This window comes from Drosophila ficusphila, unplaced genomic scaffold (genome assembly GCF_018152265.1).
Source record: "Drosophila ficusphila isolate 14025-0441.05 unplaced genomic scaffold, ASM1815226v1 contig_414, whole genome shotgun sequence".
Classification (NCBI taxonomy): Eukaryota; Metazoa; Arthropoda; class Insecta; order Diptera; family Drosophilidae; genus Drosophila; species Drosophila ficusphila.
The window spans coordinates 13,005,415-13,028,474 of record NW_025064328.1 but is presented as its reverse complement, the minus strand read 5'-3'; the positions used below and the strand labels follow the sequence as shown (position 1 = coordinate 13,028,474).

Here is a 23,060-nt window from a genome sequence, read left to right as displayed (position 1 = left end):
GTTATTTTCCTCAACACCTTGGGCTTAAGGTTTAGTGATTGACGAATATAATGTTTTGCTTCTTAATTTAAAAAAAAATTTTAATTAGTTTTAAGAGTACCCAAACTTCGTTTTAGAGGCTTTAGTTGACTTTGTGTTGTTTTGTTTCATTTGATGTTGTTGTTGTCGCACATGATTTGCCTTTCACCCGAGCAGAGAGCGTGCCCTCGTCCACGCCCCCTCACCGCCCATCGCATCCTTTGCCACCCACCACCCCCCCTTTTTTCCCCCACTCAAGCCGCAGGGCACATTGCTCCAAAAATGTCAAAGTGCCGCCACTGACACCGCTGGGCCTTTGTGGCGGGAGACGGGGGACGGAGGGGGAAGAGGGGGTGGATGGAGAGGGGGGCGGTGGGTGGAGGGCATGACAAGGGCGCGAGGATGTTTAACATGTGCGCGAAGAAGCGAAGGAGAGGTGAAGATGTGTGTGTGTGTGTGTGACACCCGCGAGAAATGCCTCGCATTTTTTCTCTTTTTGACCCACTTTGCTTTGTCGTCAGCAATGTGGCTCCTGTCGCAGCTCCATCTCCTGTCCTCCCATCTCCCATCTCCCATCTGAGTGTCCTGTGTCCTGTCTCCAGTCTCGCAATCCCACCGCTCCCCCTGCTCCACCATTCCCATTTTCCCTGTGCATGTGTCACTCGGCAAGCGTTTAAATTGGGCTTCTCCACGACGACCCACAAACTACAAAACCCACCATATGTATATATGTGGCAGTATGTCGGGTTCGCCTTGTTTTGTCGGTCGCCTTTGTGCCATATTTTCACAAATTGAATTGGCCATGTCACAAATGAAAGGATGCAGCTATGAAAATTTCTGCATTCAAATTTTTCAACCAAAATTATTTTAGCAAAATGTTGGCCGCATTTGCCACGGGAGCTACGAGCAGAAGCAGCCGGTCAGGAATCGCAGTCGAAACTTTTCTAACTCAACATCTCAGTAACAAGAACAAAATTAAAATGCTTTAAAAAATAAAATAAAACTTTTTTTTCTATACTTGTTTTAAGATATTAATAAGAGCTTCATGGTTTTTCTTCAAGAAGTTCAAAGATGGTCTCAGCAAATTAATCATTCTTTCCACTTCTCTAAAGATTTTTTATTTTCTTTAAAATGTTTAGTGAGTATTTTATTTTTTTACTTTTCATTATTTTTTCAGACGTCCAGACTCCGATTTGTATCCCTCGGTTTTAACCGCATATCCACCGTAATAAAGTTATTATGCATTCGGAGCAAGGCGAAACCGACTAGACGAAACCACTTTTCTCCGGGAATGTTTTTGTGTTTGTGGGTATCTGTGGGTGTATGTGTGAGATAGACCACTTCTGGTGTGGAGTGGGCTAAAAATCTGACGTCGCCCCAACAACCCGACACATGGCACTTGAGCAAATTTGCATAATAGAAATTAAAATGGATTTTAACATTTCTGTTTTAGATTATGTTCAGTGGCTGCATGGAGATGGTCAGATGGTCAGAGGGTCAGGAAAAGCAGCTGGAACAGCCTCGGAAACAGATTGTTATTTTATCTTGTGGTATGTGGTACAAAATGTAGAGCTCATGGGGAATTCACAAGCAAATAAGGAATTCTGGCAGAGAAACCCACAAACTCAAACATTGAAAACCCGAAAATTTGGATGGTTAGGCAAAATAATGTTAGAAATTCGGGTAAGCAACTATTTATTTAAGATTTTATATATTTAAAAGATGAAAACAAACAGTGAAATCAAAGAGCAGGAAGTTATTTATGGATTGTTACAGACTTCATTAAATACAGATTAATTTAAATTTTACAATATTTACTTATAAAATATTATAAGCTTTAAATTATGGATTTATCAATTGAACGCCATGCGCAATATTTATGCCAAGAATACATAGTTTTATATACTGCAAAAATAAGCTGTTTCTAAGGAAACATAAAATATAACCTTTCACGCTTTTAAGCACTTCATCGCTTAAAATACGGCCTTTGGTGGTGACCTACTGCTCGAACCTGCTCCACTGCTCCACTCTTAACGGAATTGGGTCTCATTTGCGTAGGCCATTGCAGATCCCAGTTGGCTTGCTCCACTTTCACTGGCGTGCCGAAACATAAAATGGCGTTAAAGAAGCTCTTAAATAATGCATAAGGACACACATAGAAATTCCTCTTTAAATGCTTTGATTTGGATTCGCATTGGGGCAAGGAAGCCAAAAATCTGCAGCCAATGCCATCGCATTAGGGGGAAAATGGGGGTCAAAAGCCACAGGGAGTGGAATTCTGCTCACTGGCAAACATATTTGCTTAAACTTTAACATGTTGTCCTCTCGCATTTTTAGCAATATTTGCTGCTGCAGTTCTTGGCCTTGTACCATTTTGTGTACAAATATTTTCAGCGCTTGGACACAAGCCAGCAAAAATTAGCAAGTGGGAAAAAGAGAGCGGTGGGTATACAAAAATATGTGGAATAAATAAGCTCTTAAATTGTTTTGTCATATGTGTGGCTGAGCACGGTTTTGTGGGTCAAAAACCACTTTTTAAAATATGTGCGAAACAAAATTATAAACTGAGTTTAACAAGTTTAAAATAACAAAAATATATTTTACATTTTTGAGACATGTTTAAATAGTTTGAAGCGTAATATTTTCATAATTTACCTAACCGACAAATATTATTAGTTAGTGATTGAAATTTAAAACGTTTGTTACGGACATATAAAGTGTTGATGGTAAAACTTGTTGAAAATCTTATTTATTTACACAATGAATTTATTACTACATATATGAGATAATTGAATATCAGTATGTTTTGATTTTTTTTTAGATTTCTTTACTATTTCCACAGTTATTAGTTCCAAAGTTTAGTCGTTCACGAACTTATTTTCCGCTTCCGTCTACTAAAGTTGTGTGGAAATTTGAGGAAAATTTTCTTCTGCTGTCCCAGTTTGTTTGCTCTTTTTTTGGCTACCAGTTTGAGCCGCTTATTGAGCACTGTTGCTGTTGTTGCTGGGGATATTGCTGTTGTTACTCTTGCTGTTGCTGCTGTTGCTCTCGATGTTGCTGCTGTACAATCGCCGGACATGTGGCACTGCCGCTTGTTGGGGACTCTCGGACTCAAGGAGCTTATGCATGCGATGGATTATCCTTTATTGAATCGATCTCCTGCTCTCTGCTCCTTTTCACAAGTCCATTATTACGGACGGATGGACCGCAGCGGCAGCTGGCAAGTGTGTTTAACCTTGAACTTCAAAGGACTGAAAAGCACTCGGACCTCCATCTGTGCCTCCTTCCTTTGGCAACATTTTTCTGTGTTTTCACTCGCTTTTCACAGGCAATTTCAGGCCGTAAATTAGTTTTATGTTGCTCGATTTTGCTTTTATTAAATTACCTTTTTCATGATTACTTGCAAACTTCATTTGGAAAAATGCCTGCCGACGGAAATAGCCAACGAGGTCGGGGCTGTCCCGCAATAATTTGCGCCATTTTGTAATTTCAGTTCCCTCCTTCGGCCTTCGTCCTTGGTCCTTCGTCCTGGTTGCTGGCTCCTTGGTGATGCTCCACCGTCGCTTCTGTTTCCGCCGTTTTGGGTCGAAGACCTAATAAAGTGCCCGCAAAAACCATCGAGCGACTCCAAACTTTACCGCTCTCCACCAAAATCCGGAGCCCCTACAGGTTAATTATCTTCGGTGTAATTTAGTGGCCTGCCTGCCGAAAAGGGCTTTCCATTTTAATTTATTTGACCAGTAAAAGGATTAGATTAGATTCCCTGATAAATGGTCGTCAACTCGCTAGTTAAATAGCAAAACTGTTCGCTCAATTCGGGCTGCTAATTGGGTTTGTTCAAGCCACAGAAAATCAACGACCCATTTGCAAAGGAACAAAGTTGCTAAGCACCTGATTATCATATTTTAGGATGGTTATGCTATGTAAAGTAGAGCAACAGATTTTGGGGTCACTGTACTAAAGTTTTTGTTTTTTAAATTTAAAATTATTCAAAAATCTTAAAATTATATCAGATGAAAATATTAGTTTTGTTTAAAAGGATTCGAATACCAAATATTATAATTGCAAATGTTTTTTTTTCGTATTTAAAAATTCAAATATTAAAAGACAAGTTGCTTTACCGTTTTTGTTATTTCTAACAAAATTATGAAAAAACTTAATCAAAACAAAAAATAGTGCTCTTGAAATTGAGAAACAAGCTCTTTGGAAGAGATAGGGTGGCTTACTAATCAAAACTGTTCTCCTAATGTCATTCTCTAATTAAGTTCTTGTAGATAAAAACCAACACGACAAAGTTTCGCAACCAAAAAACAGGTTGAAAGGGATTTCCCAAGCTGTTTGAAATTTTCTTGTTATTGCAATTAAGTAATCAGTTACATTTGAACTACTTCTGCGTCTAATACTTTAAAACATAAATATCAACAAATGTTTTCCAAGTATTATACGAAATATAAAATGTGTCTAGCAAAGTAAACAATAAAAAATATTAGAATAATGTGTCTGCTGATTGAAATCTACGAAAATTTCACTTTCTCCGAACATAATATTATACGATGCAACAAAACCGGTTTGTTGTAATACCCTTTACTAAAAAATTGTCAAGGGCATATTGTATTTATAATAAAAATATACGTAACAGGTAGAAATGAAGCTCTGATATAAACAATTTTTTAGCGTTTCATCTAGGGTTCTTTCGAGTTCTGTGTGTAAAAATTTTATGTCGTCAGAGTGAGGGCAGATAATAAATGTAAAGAAAATGTGTAACGTTCTATCTTCTTCATTATCAATATAGGCCAATAGATAGGTAATAGAATCTCACTGCCGGAGGAATCCCTATAAAAACGAAACGATGCATTGTCTAAACCAACAGTGAGCTCTCAACTCTTTACCAAAAACAACCTAGCAAAATGTACTTTCTCGGCCTGTTTCTGCTTCTAGTTGGTACAAACGTCTGCCTGATTGAGGGAAATTTCGGTTCCAGTACAACAGGAAACGATTATACATATGGGACGCAGGCAACGACTGATAGCCTCATCGCCAGTGAAACTATTTCTCAGAGCAAATCGCCGCTGCAAACGACAACGAAAACATATACCCTAACTCAGGCAGGAACTGCAAAAACCATTACCTACATCAAGATCACGGATCTGATGAGAAAGCGAGGTGCTTCTGCTTCAATTACTTCCGGAGGTGTGGGTTCTACGACAGTTACGATCGTATTTACTTCAGCTCGAGGAGCTGCTATTAAGTCCCAAGTGGTAATTTATGGTTCTTAATAAGTTCTATTTATCGAACAAGAATACAGATTGTAAAACTCCTAATAATAAAAACAATTTTTGGAATTAATTGTGTTCATATATACACCAAATTTATCAAATTTTAACTAACAAAATGAAATAAATTAATTTAAAAAAGTTTTGGGCTTCTTAATCGTTTGATTTTTGATTTGATTTTGCTTTAAAATCTTTTCGTTGCCAGCGTATTTCTGAATGGTTTGTGTAATGGGAACATTTTGGTCGGTTCTGCTAAATATATAGAGTTTCCTCTTGTTTGACCTTAACGTTCTTTCCTGATTTTATCAATAATATATTCCACATGTAATATTATGTTTCTTCAGTGTGTGGCCAGATAATAAGTTGCATGTTGAAGATATGTTTGCGTAGGTGTAACAGACTCCACTATCGAAATGGGCCATCAGATGGGTTATAGAATCTCACTTCCGGAGGTAGACCTATAAAAACGAAGCGCTGTCTTTTCTTAACGAACAGTAAACTTTTCACTCTCATCCAAAAACAACCTATCAAAATGTATCTCTTCGGCGTGTTTTTGTTGTTACTTGGTACAAACGTCTGTCTTATTGAAGGAAATTTTGGAAACGCAGGAGAAGGAAACGATTATACTTATGGAACCCAGGCGTCAACGGATACTCTCATCGCCAGTGAGGTCATATCAAGAAACAAAGCGCTTTTGCAAACGACGACGAAAACATATACACTAACTCAGGCAGGAACTGCAAAAACTATTACCTACATCAAAATTACGGATCTGATGAGAAAAAGAGGAGCTACTGCTCAAATTACATCGGGTGGTGTGGGTGCCACAACAGTCACGATCGTATTTACTTCGGCACGAGGAGCTGGTATTAGATCCCAAGTGGTAATATATGGTTCTTCATAAGTTGCATAACGCCAATAAGAAATTAATTTAAATATTTCCGAACAAATTGTGTTTAAGTTTAATCTAAGATATGTTCATTCAAATTTTATTTATAAAACAAATGTTATAACTACAAAAATCATTAAGATTTCTTTATCATTTTAATGTCAACACAAAACAATTGCTTTCATGCAATCAAGTAGACAAAATAAAGTTTAATTACTTTTAAATTTACTTAAACAGAAACCAAGTGTTAATTACCTAAACGTTTGTGTAGCTGAATTGTGTAATCAATGCATTACTTAAACACTCTAGCTAATGAAATTTATGGTTCATGTACTCCTTAGATAAATTCCGATGTATTTACCTAAGCTTACCTGCAACGACCTTACAATAGAGTTAAATCTGGCAGATCTTTTCATGCATTAGCATAATTGAATTCAGACGATTCATAAATAAATGCTATTAAGACACGACGGCAGGCACATATGGAGATAGGTATATAGCATATATATCGCAGTATAAATCAACTGCGGCACATCCATTCCACCGAAATGCGAATGCGAAATCCGACTGCTGACAAGTGTCACCGAGAGATGCTATGACAAAGTGTCAAAAGAATGTTTGACATCCGACTGTCTGTCTCTATCCCATTCGCTCTTTGGGCCATCTTGTGTAGCCTGTCCAAATGTACATTTCTCATATCTCCTCGGCGTTCTCCAATGTTGGTGCTTCTTTTCCCTTTTTTTTTTTTTTTTTTTTTTTTTTTTTGTTCTGCAGGGCTTTCATATTGCCGCTTTTTGTGCCGACCCGCCGCTTTTTCTTATATTTATCCATATATTGCCTGGTTCCAATGGGATGCTGCGGGCTGCCCAGGTAGGAATACACAGGTGGCGAGACACGAAATAAGGGATAGTGGGATTGAGGGGGAATCAGTAGAGGGGAGGGGGGTGCTCTGTCTGTGACAGACTCACACGTTTTTTCCGTCCCTCCGGCGATCCTTTTAGCACCTGCCCCCAATCCCTGGGCGTATAATTTCATCTGCCAACTGATTGAGTGTCGCAGTTTTACTTGTGTAAAAAAATCAAAAAGATTTTTATCTAGAAATCGGCAATAGAAGAGGAATTTTTACCGTGGAATACCAGGTAAAATTCTGACAGCACTTGACGCATGGACAAGTTTAAAAAGAAATCGCAAATAAATCGAGGACTTGCAAGAAAAAAACTAAAAATAGCCATGATTATGCAAAATTCACATACTTGTATTTGATAATAAAATATATTTTAAAATTTAGAAAAAAGGAATAAAAAAACCCAAATCTATCTATGCTTTAATCAATTTGTATTACAACCAAACTATTTTTTCATAATAAAATCAAATATTGTTTATTGCCCCAAGCTATTTATAGGGTAACTAGTTTTGAGGTATTAAAGCTATTAGCGCTGCGAATTAGTATTACTACATATAATTTAATTTTAATCCACACTAAAAACGTTTATTTAGTTCCTTTAGCTATTAAAATTGTTAGTTATTTAAGTGAATTCATTTGCATGCTTAATTTGTAATCGACACCAATCATAAAGAAATGAAAGGGGGCGCATTTAAATACATAAATATGCAGTATGAAAATTGAATTGAATTGGTATTTTATTCCATCTCTTGCATAGATTATTTTATCTCTCGATAGCGCACTTAAGATAGAGTTCATCACTCAAAGGTCAACTACCAACCGCCGCAAGGTGGATTCCCAACCACAAGTGGGTCAGTGGAGTGTAATCAGCTGAAATGTGTTCCTCGGGGGAATGACCCACTCGCAGCACCACCATTCCCTCAAAGCCCCGGAACCAGACTGCCGAGAAGCCCAAAGTTATGGCCAAGACTTGGCCCGATTGCCACCCAATTTGCACATTTGTGGCAGGTAAGTTAACAGTGGCAGAGAGAAAGTTCTATACCACCATTTCTCTCATTTGTGGATCCCAAGCTAACAGCGAAAGAGAGTCGCAGGATTTCCCCTTTAAATGTGGAAGCGAATTTTACAGTGTTGTTTTAAACAGGACTTCTGTTTAACTTTCACGAACCCAACTTGTTGACTGTCCGAATGAGAGCTCTGCAAATATTTGCTAAAAATGATGTATGTTGTATCTGTTGCCAAAACTTGAATGCCAACCAAATACACCCACTCAAAAATAGCAGACGCAAGCGGTTGACCATAAATATTTTTGGGTCTAATATCTCAAAGGGACTGAATGTTTGTCCAAATACAATCTCCAGGAAAAGGGACTGTTTGCATGGGTCCTGGAATTAGATTAACTTCCCTGGGGCAAAAAAAAATAGGGAAATGCCTTACCCAAGGGACTAAACGCCCACATATTTATTAAAATAAATATCTGACCAGAGCCACTTGCATAATTAACTGAATTTGTTTGCTGCTGACCGCAATTGTGAATTGACTTTTCTGCTCGGGTTGTGGTGGCAATCCCACCCAATTTTGGGAAACTGAAACTAGTGAGAAAACCAGGCAACCTTATGTGTGAATTTTGACAGCTTGGCTAAAAAATATTTCTCCCTTTGGGTTCTTTATTCAATCTATTTTGACAAAAAAGCGTAAGTAATATAAGTTCCTTCGATGTTTTTGTATTGAGTGGCAGCTTTCTTTTAGAATGTCTGCAAAACAAGGAGGTGAACGAGCTTCGCCGGAAATTAATGCTTGCAAGGCAATTATCAAGAAATTGTTTGCAACTTCCTACAAAAACATAGCTTGGGTTTTCTACGAACCACTGGATGCCCAGTTCTTGGCTCTCTACGATTACCATGAGATTGTTAAGGAACCCATGGACTTATCCACCGTAAGACATCGCGTAAATATGGGTTGTTATCAAACGGCCGCAGAATTTGCCAAGGATGTGAGGCTTATTTTCTACAACACCTATTTGTACACAAATCCCGGTCATTTGTGCTACGAGATGGCGAAAAAGCTGCAGCGTATTTTCGAAGAGATGTATGCCCAAGTTGAGTTGTATGCAACTAGTGGCAAAGAAATTGCATCTGAACAAGAGAGTTCTTCGAGCTCCTCGAGTTCCTCTGATGAATCGGTCGAAGCTTCCAAGGATTCTGAGCAAAGCAGCTCGGAAGTTTCCTCCTCGATTCAAGAAGAGTCTTCCGAGCGTGTACTGCCCGGATATTTGGGATCCCTAGAGCAGAATCCCTTTACCACCGAGGAGGATCTCGATCTGCATTCCAAGATCCAACAACTGGATGGCGAGGTGCTGCTCCACGTAATTCATTTGGTCCAAGGAATGGAGGGCGCCGCATATTGCAACAAGGAACTGGAGTTCGATGTCTGCAAACTGAAGGTGCAAACAAAGCACTCGATTCTGAATTATTTGGCCAGCAAGGGAATCACTGGGAAAAGAGTGGCCCGAACCAAACCCAAATACAACTGAATATTTGATCGGAAAACGGTTTAATTTGTTTTTTTGGCTTATTTTTTGCCTAAGAGCCTCTCCCGTTCCATTCTTCTTTCACGCATGGCGCGGTAGTTTCGGAAATCACCGTCCCACACTCTGTGCCGCATTATCTCGTGGGGATTGCAGGCTATGTAGGCGAAGAAGGTGCTGCGAGGAGGTCCTCCGGGCACCAGATAGTTTCCCATGGCATACCAGGCGGAGCTCACGGTGTCCATGTAACGTGTGTTCATCTGATCGTAGTAAGTTCGCTTTACAAGGGCCGCCTGCGAAAATATAAAGACGATTTAAAGTTCATTTTTGAATAGTTATTTTTTTATAAATGTATATACATCATCTTAATAATGTATATGATATATATAACTTTTTTCAACTCTTTTATATGGCTTACCGTTTTTTTGATTTTCTTGTAGTTATCAAAATTCTCCTCAGATCTGCGCAAACGATCGATACCCATGAGATCAGGATCTGGGGGATTTGACTGAAGAACGGAGACCAGCTCAAATATCCTGTTTGACTCGGCTATATTGATCTCGAGCTCCTTTTGGCTGTACTTCTTACCGTACCGCCTCTTGATCCACTCACGCAGAATGGGCAACTTGTGGGCATCCGGCAAACAGGCCAGTACAAATCTAGCTTCTTTCCTGAGCTCCCGCAGTCCATCTTTAAGCATTTTGTTCATCAGCTCGGTATTATCCGGATCGAATTTTTCATGCTCATCGAAAACCAACGCCTTTCGAGGGGCCAACCTCTCCTGACGCAACATCTCGGCCTTTTTTCTGAGGGCCTCCCTTTTCCAAATGGTATTGGCACATCGCACCACCGCAGCCACAATGTCCTTCTTGTGATCCTCATGACTTCGCGTACTGTGGTTGCTCGATCGATCAAGAGACTCCCGACTATCGGAAGTGGGAAAGTCATCGCGGTCATCGAACATATCGAGGGGATCTCCGTTTTCCGGTTTAGTTTTTGAAGTACGTTCTGACTTGGTTTCCGGGGGCTTCTCATCGTCAAAATTAAGCTCTGACATCAGACAATCGAAATCACATGACCCATCATCGTCATTTCTCTCCTCTGATTTATCTAGTGCCTTCACAAATGATTTGGCCATAACCTTCTTCAAGTCAATTGGTTTCGGTTGGCCGGATTGAAAGACCCGATGGTACTTAAATAGGTAGGGTTTGTTCGATCGGGGTCCTCGGAAGAACTTCTTTTGGTTCTGCTTATTGGACATTCGTAATTCGCACTTCTTATTTTTCTTTGCGATTTTTCCCCTGGCAAGACGAAATGATACCGCCGACTTTTTTGGGGCTGGTGGGAGTTCACATTCCATCTCACTTAATTTCGGTTTACATTCCTCGGATTTGTCAGTGAAGTCGACGGGGTGCATACGAAATCCACCGCTGAAAAGTTTGATAGGTGGTGGTTTCCACAGCGACTTCTTAGGCTCTTCTTTTGGAGGTTCCGGAGGGGGTTCCACTGGTTTTTCCTTTTTCTTTCCTTTTTTTATCCTTCTTACCCTTCTTATCTTTTTTCTTTAATGAGAAATTTGAGATGTTTTAAAAAAGTGGTAAGAAAATGGTATATATAGTAATAAATAAGAAGAATATATGAAAGTACAAACTCACCGGTTTCCCCCCTCCTAAACCTCCTCCCTCGAGCCTCTTTCCTCGATAAGTGTCGAGTATAGCCGTATGGGCTATGTCAGAATCCTCGCCCACCAAGGCCCGCTCCCCCCGATCCGTGGGATCTGGCCAGGGTTGTGATACCAAGATCTTCTGGCACAACACACAATCGAAGTTAGAGATGGTCAGCACTTTGGTTTGGTCGCAGTGCATGGCACTCCGATGTTTTGCCATTACTACATCGATGTCGTGTTCCAACTGGGCAACTATCCTCTTCCGACGAAGTTTGGCGTAAGGCTCGGTGACATCCACCAATTCCAGGCATCGATCCCTGGCTTTCACCTCCAGTTCGTCTCTCAAAAGTTGCGCTTGAATCACCTGTCCCTTGTGGATGAGACACATATTGGGCTCGGGCTCGCGACTCTTTGGAGCACCTTCCTCCTTCGGCTTCTCCTCCAAGCCGCTCAGCTTGAAATAACGTTCCAAAGTCTCGGAGAGCGTTTTCTTAATCAGTCGCTGGCCCGGATTCAATCTGTACTGGGCATACCAAGGCTGCTCCTCATCATCTGTGCCATAGTTCGGGGGTCCATCGGTGGGCCAAAAGTTGAAGGCAACGACAAAATCAGAGGGTGTATATGTTAACTTAGAGGTTCTTTGCACAGGTTTTGGTTGATTTTGAAAGTACGGAGACTTCTTTGAAGGCTTTTTTTTTGCTGGACGATCCTCTGAAGACTCAGAATTCAATGGCTGAGCTTCAACAATTTCAGGTATCACCGAGGGCTTTGGGAGTACCAAATCTAGAGCTCGAATGGTGGGCAGCGTATCGATCTTGGCTATGGCGTTCATCAAAAGTTGCTCATTGACACTGAAGACACCATCCTTTTGGCAAGTCTTGTAGTAGCCCTCCAGCACAAAGTAAAGAAAGGCCAAGATATTGTTCCTGCTCAACTGCACCATCCGACAGACCTTCTTTTTCGATATCACTGGCTGGATGCCCAAACTGGTCAGTGCCCTGTACATCTTGTCTCCAGTTCCCTGATCGAAATCATCCCGCAGGCTTTCCGCCATGGTGTACATCACAGTCTCCTGCTGCACCGATACACCCAAGTACCAACTGGCCAGGTCCAGTTTCTTCTTAAACTCGTCCAACTGGCTCTGAAAGCTCATGGCGATTTGATCTGCGCCGAAATTTAGTTACTTGTAAAATTTATTTTTCTAAAAAACTGTGTAGTGGATTTCAAAATATGGTGTGCTTGAAAAGGGTTGTGGTTGTGATGTGACAAATGTGAATACTAAAGTCAAGGGAACTTACGTTTTATCAATAATATAGGTTCTTAGCTTTTTAATTACCAAAACAACTGTTTTCAAAATTTACCTTTCGCTCGGTATAAAGTCTGTTGTGAAGTTTATGATTCAACACCGCTTTTGTTTAATATAAAACTTAAAGTTTGATCCTTAAAACCAAAAAAAAATTTTTTTTTTTTAAACTCTAAGAACGCCTTGAAATAAACAAATTTACAAAATTCAACTTTTTCGATGTTTTTTCAACAAAAATTAGTGTGTTCGTGGCCAGAATTTCCTAATTGATAAATGGTTTCTAGTCTGGTTTCAAATCGAACTCGGGAAGAGTTCTTTTCCATAGTGGTTTATTGACCATGAGTACAGTGAGCCAGTGGTCAATGTGTCAATATGGAATGTGTATGCCCCAACCACCGATGTCATGTCAAAAGAAATGCTTTCCTTCTGTGAAATTTTGCAACATGGCTGTAATGCCACAGGGCACACAACTTCCATATGCGCCGAGGGTCCGGGCTCAGTGTTGTCAACGATTTTGCTTGCGGAAAAGATCAGTTCCTCTGGGAGTTTTTCAGGATTTTGCCCCAACAAATCCTCAACAGCTACACCAGGATTCTCATCTAAGCTTGAATTTCCAGCCGCAACAGAACTACAATTATGGGGTGCAATCACCTAGGCAAGTTCCCCAAGAATTGGTTAACACATTTCCCCAGCAATCTCCTCAGCAATTTGGCCAGCTATGTCCTCAGCAATTTCCACAGCAATTAATACAGCAACCAGTTCAGCAATGTCCTCAGCAATGCCCTCAGCAATGTCCTGGGAAATGTTACATTCAACTGCCACTGCAAATCTGCAACCAGCCACCTCCGCAAATTTGCAATCCGCAAGTGCCGCCAAACTGTAACCAGCAATCTCCTGGAAATTGTTGCCACCCTCTTCAAATCTGTAACCAGCAATCTCCTGGAAATTGTTGCCAACCTTTTCAAAACTGTATTCAGAATAATTTTCCCACTGAAAATAGCACCTTTAAGGCCAGTACCCACGAAATAGGAGTTCAAACAGACGAGATGGAGTGCGGGGAAAAGAAGTTGCAGTCACCAGAACCAAAGTCACCCGAGAGCGAGGGCTCCGTCGAGGCTGCGATCATTGAGGTCACCGAAGTCACAAAGCAGGAGGTGGAGGTTACGCACCGCACCGGCAAAAAGGATATTTTCGTCAACGAGGTTGAGTCGACCACACTTTATCCGAAAGACGGGTCCAATCCCTTAACAGAGACTCAGACCCGTAACGTAATCCAAAAGGTATCCGGTTCGGGTACACACATCCTAGAGGATAATCTTGAGAAAAATATTACTTCAGAATCCAAAAATATAGATATACCTCAGCGAGCCATGCGAAAGTCAGAGATGGAGCCAATGGTTGAGTCTTTAAGGGCAGAACATTACGAATCAAAAGCAGATGACCCGGAAAAGAACGAGGTGGTCTACCACCACCATGCAACTAGTGAGCAAGGTTTTGAGACTCAAATTGAGAAGAAGCTCCTCGAAACCAAGGAGAAGAAGAAAAATTCCGTGACTTTGTCAACCCACTCACCAGTTACCCGCTCACCAGTTACCCGCTCACCAGTTACCCGCTCGCCAGTTACCCGCTTACCAGTTACCCGTTTACCAGTTACCCGCTCACCAGTGACTCGCTCACCAATTATCCGATCTCCCGTTACCCGATCACCAGTGACTCGCTCACCAATTACCCGCGCACCAGTGACTCGCTCACCAATTACCCGTTCACCAGTTACCCGTTCACCAATTGCCGGATCTTCAGGACCTGGAAAGGCTTTCGCATCGACTCCTAATGTCAGTCAAAAAAACTCTCAAAATAATTCGCTTTTTGAAAAGGAAAATAAAAAGAGGTAGGTTTCGCTTATATTTGAAAAGAATATGATATTGTGCTCCTTCTAAAGAGTAAACGTTTGATTATGTTAACGTGTAAAGAAAAACATCTAAATGTTTTGTTTATGATGAATAAGTTTTTAGATTCACTAACAATGAATGTACAACTAATATAAATGTATAGATTATAATTCATATCAAAATAACGATTTCGTGCCTGGAATTATTATAGTTTTAACGGGTAACAACTATATGATCTTTAATTTAAGCAGTTAACATTATTGAATGCTTATTCTTTAGAGGGAGCACCGTTTGTGATGAAAGTTTTCTTTTTAGCACATCTTTTGTTGTCTTAAGTAGAGCACAATCGGAGAGTGAAATGGAAAATAAAAAAAGACCAGGATCCTTGACGAGCAACAGGAGCACCGTACACGTGAGGGTAACCAACAGAAAGGAGGCTTCTGTGAAGGAGCCCAAAGCACCGCAAAAAATTACAGCGGTCTTCGAGAGCAGAGTTTCCGAGTTGATTCGGAGACCCGGGAATAAGATGCCAGAAGAGGAAGAATCAGAGGAGGAGGAACCAGAGGAGGAGGAACCAGAGGAGGTACCAGAGGAGGTTCCAGAGGAGGAACCAGAGAAGGAACCAGAGAAGGAATCAGAGAAGGAACCAGAGAAGGAACCAGAGAAGGAACCAGAGAAGGAACCAGAGAAGGAACCAGAGGAGAAGAAACCAGAAAAGAAAAAACTCGAGAAGAAACCACAAAAACCTAAGCCAAAAGAAGAAAAGAAGCAAGGTTATCCCTCGAATGATTTGGTCTGCAGATATCATAATCCTCCGAGGTGTAGACCAAGTTGTTGGAGGTTTGGATGTCCCTGCTCGAGGTTTTCATGCTGCAACCAATGTCCTCCGTGTCCTGCCAGCACAAGACAGTGCGATCCTATTTATGGTTTCGGTAGCAATTGTATGTGTTACTATTGTAGTTAAAGCAGTGAGAATAGTAAACAATAAATCAACAACTCAATTCATTTTCTAGGGATTTCGAAAATATTTCAATACACTTTACGTATAATAATAAATTTAAAACAGTGTTTTGGCAAATGTAATATTTTTACTTTTTAATTCCACTTAAGAGGAACGAAACCCAATAGATTGGAGCTTAAAAAGAAAAATGTTTCTAAGCCTAAACTTGAATATTCCCAATTGTTTTTGCCCATGGGTAAATTTATTTTGCTCAAAGCCTTGGTTTGAGCATTAGTTGCATGTCCCTTTTAGAGTTGGGCAAAAGTGAAAATCCTGGTAAAATAATTTGCGGTCAACCAAGCCACAGATCGTTAATGAAGCACTCTCCGAAATGGATTTGGGCCTTGAATTGCAGTTTATGGCCGACTTCGGATTGCAATCTCTTGTTAGCTCGACTGCCACAGGCTGGGCACTAGCTTTAATTGGGATTTCAATGACCGAATGATTATAATATTCAGCTGGCCGACTCAATTGCCTGCATAAGATGTTCATAGTCTAAACTGCTGAAAAGCATTTCAATAAGAGTGTATCAAGTAGATGTATACAGACATTGATTGTATTTCCATATTGTCCTTTTCAAGCAGGTGAATCTCTGCTGGCTTCCTTTCAGTTAGTTATTTCCTAAGTTTGTCATCGGGGGAAATTGAATATTTTATCTACGGATATTAAGTGCTGGGGATGCAGCCACAGTTTCAGACTCCTTTGCAAATGCCAGATAAAATGTTTGCCATTTAATTTTTATTTGACCCTTCGATTGGCTGGCTGAGGAATAATTTATCCATTTGCGCCCAAGTAAACAAAACAAAACTCAACAATGCCAACAGCAACAAAATCTCAGGCCTGGCCAACGGATGTTCACTTTTGGCCACTAAAAGTTCTCAATTCTACCTCTGCCTCGGGGCCGTCATTTTATTTCGTTTCATGTTTTATTCACCACTTCCGCCGGAAATAGACATACGTTAGTGTTGGTGTGGGTTTGTTCTGTGTGTGAGTGTGAGTGTGTATGTGCTGGCCTAAACATTTGTCTCGTTGGGCAAGCCGATGGATGGGTGGCATACATTTTTTCACAGGCAACTGGCATTTTCGGGCGGCCCAGCAAAGTAGAAACTGTTTTCGCAAACAAATCCCACATAAATGCTCAATTTATAACAGACCGGAAGTTAAACTTAATCAAGCGTACTTTTTGGCTTATTGTTTAGTTTTTCCCCCTCCTTCCCATATCATTCCCTTTCGTATTTACTTAACATATTTTATTGCGATACTTCTCTCTGTTTTCCCTCTATTTTGCCGGGGATTACACGGGGATTTTGTGTGCCCAAATGCTCCGGAATATCAACTCGATTCGCCGTGTGTGTCCCGAAATCCCCGCAGCTCCACTTGCCCCTGCCACTCGCAATGCAGCATTTATTCATACTCCAACTCTATTGTCGTTGGTTTATTCCGTTTCGTTCATTTCATATTTCGTTTGATAAATCTAGGGCATCAAACATGGATGGGCGGGCATTTTAATCTTCTGAATAGTTAAAGCGTTCGCAGGCATCAAACTGAAACGGTTTTACCAGGGATTTGCATAATCATTGCAGCAACTGTACTTTTTAAAGGATTGAAGTTATTTTTGAATCCCTTTGGTTTTAGTCCGCAGTTAACAATTGAGTAAAGTAAATTCACAAAAGTTTTAAAAAGATTCAGAGTTTCTATAAAGTTATTGTTCAATGAACTCCTAAAAATATTTATTCGTGGAGTCTAAGCCGGCAACAAAAATATATTTCTGATGTCAATTTTTCGGTCAATTTGTAATTTCACAACGTTTTACAGAAAACATTATAATTACAATACATGAATGCAGTTCATTAAATTATTCCTAAAACATTTGCATATTTCGCAACCGGAGCTCTAAAATCGAAATCAATTGTCTAACAATTAATACGGTGTAGAATTCGGTGGGCGGATGCTATGTATTGTATATTCGAAATGTCTGGTGGGCGTGTCTCCCCATTTTCCATTGTTTGTTTTCCTTCGCACGGGAAGGGATAAATGAGCGCCTGGGCAAACAAATGCGGGTTGAGAAGGTGGGTCAAAGTGGGTGAAGGTGGGTGAAGGTGGGCAAAGGTGGCTAAAGGCGAGTGGAGCTTCGTTTGCGGGTGCACTCTGCATTTGCTAATGCATTCGATAATTGCATGCTGTTGCTCCGCTCCTGCGGGATTCGAGTGGATGGTGTAGGGTCCTGTGTTCCCGGTCTCGAGCGGATTCAATTCCCTGCCATGTCGGCTCAATTAGGACCTTATTGTTGTTTTGCCAATATCAGAAGATACACTTAGAAAAGTTTCATTTGTCTGATACTTATAAAATGTTAGAAATAAATCTAATTAAAAACACAATATTTAAGGGGTTTGTTAGCAAAAAAACAATTTCAGACATCATTAAAATATATATTCCAGTTCCTTTCAATTAAAAAACATAAATGAGGCAAATAGTTGAAAAAAAATAATACTTTACGATGTACAATAAAATGTTTTAAGAACTCTGGGAATTATTTGTACAAAAAAATATTTATTTCATTTACTTTCCAAAATGAAACATTTCGTCCGCATATTTTGTTTCTGTTTTTTCCCAGTGAAATCTTACCAAATGCGGGGCTAATTGAACTGGCAAGGGTCTATCCTTCAATCCTCACTCTGTTTCTGAGAATTCAATGCCAAGCGATTCCATACATATGTATTCCGTTCAGTTTGAATATTCCGGCTATTCTTTTCACTAAATTCAAACCAAATTAAACAATGTAAAGATGAGGATACACAGATCGTTGATAAACAATTACTCCTGCTGTGGTCATGTGCTGCAGCGATTGATGCGAAAGTCCAGGCGGATCTTCTCGAGAAATAATCTAAGTGCTCCTCTTCAGGTGCGGAATAGTTTTCATGGTTCTCGAAAGGATGTAACTCAGGTTGAAGCCAATTCGGATAGTAAGCTATCAGACAAAAAGCTGGACATTGAGCTGGATTTTTTCGTGGCCAAGGACGAGGACCGTCTGATATCTTTGCCCTCGTTGATTTACTTCTACAGTCCACTTAGTCGTCTGCTCACCAAGCTGTCTCTGCTCCGGCTGAAGCTCCTGTGGGATTGGGATTTCTCAGAGCGCAACTTCATAGAGAATTCACGCCAGGCAGCTGCCGTTTTCACCGATTTCGTAAGGCGTCGCCGGAACAGCAATGTGGAGCGATGCAGTACGCCCATGGGATACAAGCAAATCAAGCACGATCTGCTGGACGAGCCACCTGACTGGAGGCTCGACATGATGCGATTCGAGAAGATCCACTTCCGGCGGGCCATTCCGCTGAAGGTGCAACTGCTGCGGCACTACGACCATCAATTTGCTTTTCTCGATGTGATTTTTGTGGCCCTGCGGCGATCCAATGATTTCCGATCCCCCGACGAACTTCGCGAGATGAGCAAGCTTCTGAGTAAATATGTGGATCCCACGCAATTGAAGGTTTCACATCCGCTGATCTTCGCCGAGGTTTTCATGCGCTTCCGACGAGATTATTCAGTGGGGGCCACGAAAATGGGAAATGTGCGGAACAACAATCGCTGCATGGGCCAGTGGTTGATTTCCACATACAAAGTGGTGCGATTCGACATCCTCAACGATCATCCGCTGTACGAAATTCCCCAGTTCGAGGAGTGGATGCCACCAGTAATGCCTCGCGTGGGTCGCACCGTTGAATAAAATGTGTTTCGCACTCAAGTCATTTTATTTACTCATTTACTTCGAGAAAAAAAATAGATTTTTTTAAATTTAAAGTTCTTAAAAATTTGTCTGATGAAAAGAATTGTGTACCAGTTTAGAAAATTAGAAGTTAAGATAAGAAATCTCTGAATTTTAATATTATGTTTTTTTGAAAAATCCCAATTAAATGTTATACAATCCTAATCTGTAGATTTTTATTTCACTTAATTATAATGTTGTGTTGCATTCTAGTATTGAATAGTTAAAAGTGAAAGTCAAATTTTAATTTTAAGTGATTCACATAAAACAGAAAATTTACTATGAATTGAAAAAAACTTTTTGGAAAGGAAAACATTTTTAATAGGACTACAGAAACACAGAAATAATATGTCGGCTGCACTAAACCAAAATGTTCAATAATTCAAAGCCCAGAAGAAAACGTACAAGTTAGTTTTTCTTAGAGAAACCTGATAGGGAACCTGCCATACTTTCCCACACAGAAATTGTCATAAATTAGTAATTAACATTTGTCCCCAAGTCGTTGGCAAGATTCATGGGCAAAGTAAGTCCGATATTGCTGTTTCTCAGTGGGAAATCTTTTGCGTCCAGGTTTTCGAGGAAAGGAAAGATGGAACCCAAGAGCAAGAGGAACCTACAGGTGCAACTCACTCACCTGGTCGCTTATCGGAACACGTTCCCCGGCAAGCCTGTCAATAAGTTGAATTTAGTATGCGCGTGAGTCCGAAAACCACAGATTGCAGGTTTCATTTTCGGGAAAGCGGGGAGGAAAAATGGAGGCAATGGATGGTGCTATTTGGGTAAAAAAGGGCTGGGAAAACCCCTTGCTCTGCTTCTTTGTGGCAATCTTGCAGTCCGACTTGGCGCGATATGCTCCGACACTTTGCGGGTGCGGCTTCTGTTGCTGCCACTTTGCCACTTGCCACTTCTCACTTGCCGCTGCACTCAAATTTAAAGCGTGCAATTTTATGCTTTTAATTTTCCGCTCAATAAAATCCTGTGGCTTTGGCTCGCACAAATTACACTGTTGGGAGCCATTGCCATCAGCTCCCCACTTCCCCTTCCCTCAGTCCTTTCATCATTACGATGCAATAATGAATTTCTGCAACATTTGCTGCGAGGTTATTGTCCCTTAATCAAAAGTGCTGGTTTTTCTTGGAAAATCTCTCTTGGGGCGCATTCACTGGAAGTTAATCCCCATTTAATGATTTACTAATTCCTTTACAAAATTCTTATGATTTTCTTTGTGTGGATAAAAGACTTAGCTGCTACGTTAATCGCATTCTGATTTAGAGAAAATTAGTAATCCGCTTTTCCAAGCAAAGACTTAAATATTTGAATTTTCACAGCACTTAATTTTGTTCTGATTCAATTTGCTAATTATTTAAGTTTACCCAACGTGTTTTCTTTCTTTCTTTAACTAGCAAAAAAAGTATTCTGACTGCCTTTTAGCTTAAAGACTTGAAATTATTTTCGAAATTGCTGTGTCACGTAAAGGGGCGAAAAACAAAGGCACCGAACCGCGTAGTTAAAAAGTTTCCCGACACAAACAAAACTTGCCAAGGATATGGGGCCACGAACTAAGGACACCCTATCATCCCGACTCAGTGAGGTGAGGACTCAAAGTCCTTGACCAAGCGGAAGTACTAGTCCGATTCCTTGGACTATATAGAGCACGGACTACTAGTGGAACGGATGGCTTGGCACTCACTTCAGGTCCAATTGGAGTAAAGCTCCTTACCCGAGCACTTGGTGGAGCAATGACAATTTTGTTTTCAACTCGGGACACTGACCGTAATGGGCAACAAAACAAATGACGGTGCCATTGACAGGACAGTTAAAAAGGAGCTGAGGCGATGGGAGATGGGAACTATATCCTGCGATGACAATGACTTTTTAAATTGTTTCATGAATGTGTCAGTTTTGGTCAGAAAGTTTACTAGCGTAGCGCAGATGCAGGAAAATAAATGGGAAATGATTCGCGTCAGGGAAAGAGAAAGAGAGAGACAGAGAGATAGAGAAAATGTCGTGGAAAATGGGATGGGGCTATACAGCGATCCACTTGGTTAACATCATCATTATCGTGAGCATGACGATTACACGATATCGCTACGTGATAATGAGCATGAACAGGCGAAATCAGACTTTATGACTTCATTTGCCACCCACACAGCCACCCATTCCCCCTCCCACACCCACCTTTGTATATGTACGAACAAGCAACTCCAATTGCAGGTGTGGCAACCACACCACAGACTCCCAGTTGCAACACCTGCGACTTCAAGTGAAAAACCACCATCAGAGCTTTCTACTTGGCTCTTTCCAAGCCAAATTAATACTTCTTGAACTCTCTTAATTAATCTATATATTATGAATTTAAAATCATTCACATAAAATCATCTTAGGATCATCAAAATACTATTTTCGTATATTTTAAATTTGCTGCTTTTATAAAATTAATTTTAACAAACAAGTTTAAAAAGGTGACGATGATTTTTAGACATATTTTAGTACTTAATATTTTTCATTATTCTTTCCTTTCTCATGAGTACTTCAAATTCTTTTTCCACCTCTGTGTTATAATCTGGTGATTGCATCTCTGGCCATCAGTATGCCGTGTCAGTTAACGGGACCCTGGGCTAAAGTGCATTTGATGCTGCCGCCATCAACCACCCACCACCCACCACCCAGATCTCCACCCACTAACCGTTGCCTATTAGGAAAGAGGGAGGCGTCCAAACATCGACATGCCGACACCGTTGCAGACACAATTAAATAGACATTCGCCGGTTTTGATAGCGCCATTTGGTGGGGTGGTTCCCAGGTGTTCCAAATTGGTGAACAGCAAAGGTGTTCGAATGGGTGGCGGTTGGACGGAAAAGCCATTTGTGTGCCCATGAAGAGAGCTACAAAAGTTTATGCATGACATTCCCGTGCAGTCAACTCGCTAAATCAAATTGTTTCTTATCCCTCGAAATCTGCAGCCATTTTTCATGGTTTCTTGCGGAAATTTCATTTGGAAAACTAATTCACAAGCCAGCTTTCTTCTAAAAGAACCCAAACATGCAACTCGAGTCAAATTCAAATTGATAAAGCACATTGAAATAAGAGAAGTAAACAATTTGGCATGCAAATTGGGGAAACATGCACTTCATGACTGACTGCACTGCGAGGGCAGTTCCTGTACATTAAGATAACACTTTGATATATGAATGAGATTATGGAAACTAAATTCAAGAGCTAAACAATCAGCAAATCACTACTTTTTCCTTGCCATTCAGTGTACATATTTTCTTTTTAATTTGAAATAATGATTTTATAACTAGCATTACATTTTTAAAAGTATTTACGCTTTCACCAAATATTTTACTGAGTGCTATTAAACACCCAACTGATTGTTTATATTACTGATTTAAAACATTAACTTTCAATAAGTAATTGATTGGTCTTAGATTGACTAAAAGAAAAGTTTTTATATGGCAACTTTATAATTACCCTCCTTCGACAATGGCTTTTTACACACATGTGTGCAGTGAGTATGAGGCACTTGCATTTTCCGAGGACCATCCAAAAGGGAATATCTCCCACTTTCTCCGCCCCCTTTTTACATTAATGCGTATGCATAAAACTTTTGCAGCACATGACTGGGGATAAGTATGGAAAATATTTAAAAGAAAAGTTTCGACTTGGAAAAATACTTGAACAGCTGACGACGATGACGACATTGGGGAGGAAAAAGTGAGGGTAAGTTGGCGCCAGAATCCCAGGCAAATAATTTCAAATTTCTCACTAAAAACATAGCAAACATTCAAGTTTTTTTTAATGCTATATTTAAGATTGCCACTA

General features: G+C 40.3%; 6 protein-coding genes across 6 annotated transcripts; 5 read left to right on the top strand and 1 right to left on the bottom strand.

Moving 5' to 3' along the window:
• Nucleotides 1-4,898: 4,898 nt before the first annotated feature.
• LOC108096587 lies at nt 4,899-5,434 on the top strand. Its single transcript, XM_017198286.2, has one exon. It carries the CDS (start codon nt 4,926-4,928, stop codon nt 5,292-5,294), a length of 369 nt encoding a protein of 122 aa, XP_017053775.1. The 5' UTR covers nt 4,899-4,925; the 3' UTR covers nt 5,295-5,434.
• A 362-nt stretch (nt 5,435-5,796) lies between these two features.
• On the top strand, nt 5,797-6,420 carry LOC108096569. The gene has a single exon (XM_017198265.1). The coding sequence runs from the start codon at nt 5,824-5,826 to the stop codon at nt 6,193-6,195; it is 372 nt and encodes a 123-aa protein (XP_017053754.1). The 5' UTR covers nt 5,797-5,823; the 3' UTR covers nt 6,196-6,420.
• Nucleotides 6,421-8,712: 2,292 nt separating this feature from the next.
• Nucleotides 8,713-9,633, top strand: LOC108096934 (bromodomain-containing protein 2). Its single transcript, XM_017198886.1, has 2 exons — nt 8,713-8,778; nt 8,834-9,633. Exon 2 carries the CDS (start codon nt 8,835-8,837, stop codon nt 9,615-9,617), a length of 783 nt encoding a protein of 260 aa, XP_017054375.1. The 5' UTR covers nt 8,713-8,778; nt 8,834; the 3' UTR covers nt 9,618-9,633.
• LOC108096933 lies at nt 9,621-12,529 on the bottom strand. The gene is given in 4 exon segments (XM_017198885.2): nt 9,621-9,904; nt 10,030-11,145; nt 11,147-11,173; nt 11,267-12,529. Coding segments are annotated over 4 exon segments (2,556 nt in total). The 5' UTR covers nt 12,431-12,529; the 3' UTR covers nt 9,621-9,655.
• A 361-nt stretch (nt 12,530-12,890) lies between these two features.
• Nucleotides 12,891-15,405, top strand: LOC122320045 (neurofilament medium polypeptide). The gene is made up of 3 exons (XM_043207999.1): nt 12,891-14,468; nt 14,785-15,262; nt 15,295-15,405. Exons 1-3 carry the CDS (start codon nt 12,919-12,921, stop codon nt 15,403-15,405), a joined length of 2,139 nt encoding a protein of 712 aa, XP_043063934.1. The 5' UTR covers nt 12,891-12,918.
• Nucleotides 15,406-18,065: 2,660 nt separating this feature from the next.
• LOC108096542 lies at nt 18,066-19,400 on the top strand. Its single transcript, XM_017198229.2, has one exon. It carries the CDS (start codon nt 18,255-18,257, stop codon nt 19,194-19,196), a length of 942 nt encoding a protein of 313 aa, XP_017053718.1. The 5' UTR covers nt 18,066-18,254; the 3' UTR covers nt 19,197-19,400.
• The last annotated feature ends 3,660 nt before the right edge of the window (nt 19,401-23,060 follow it).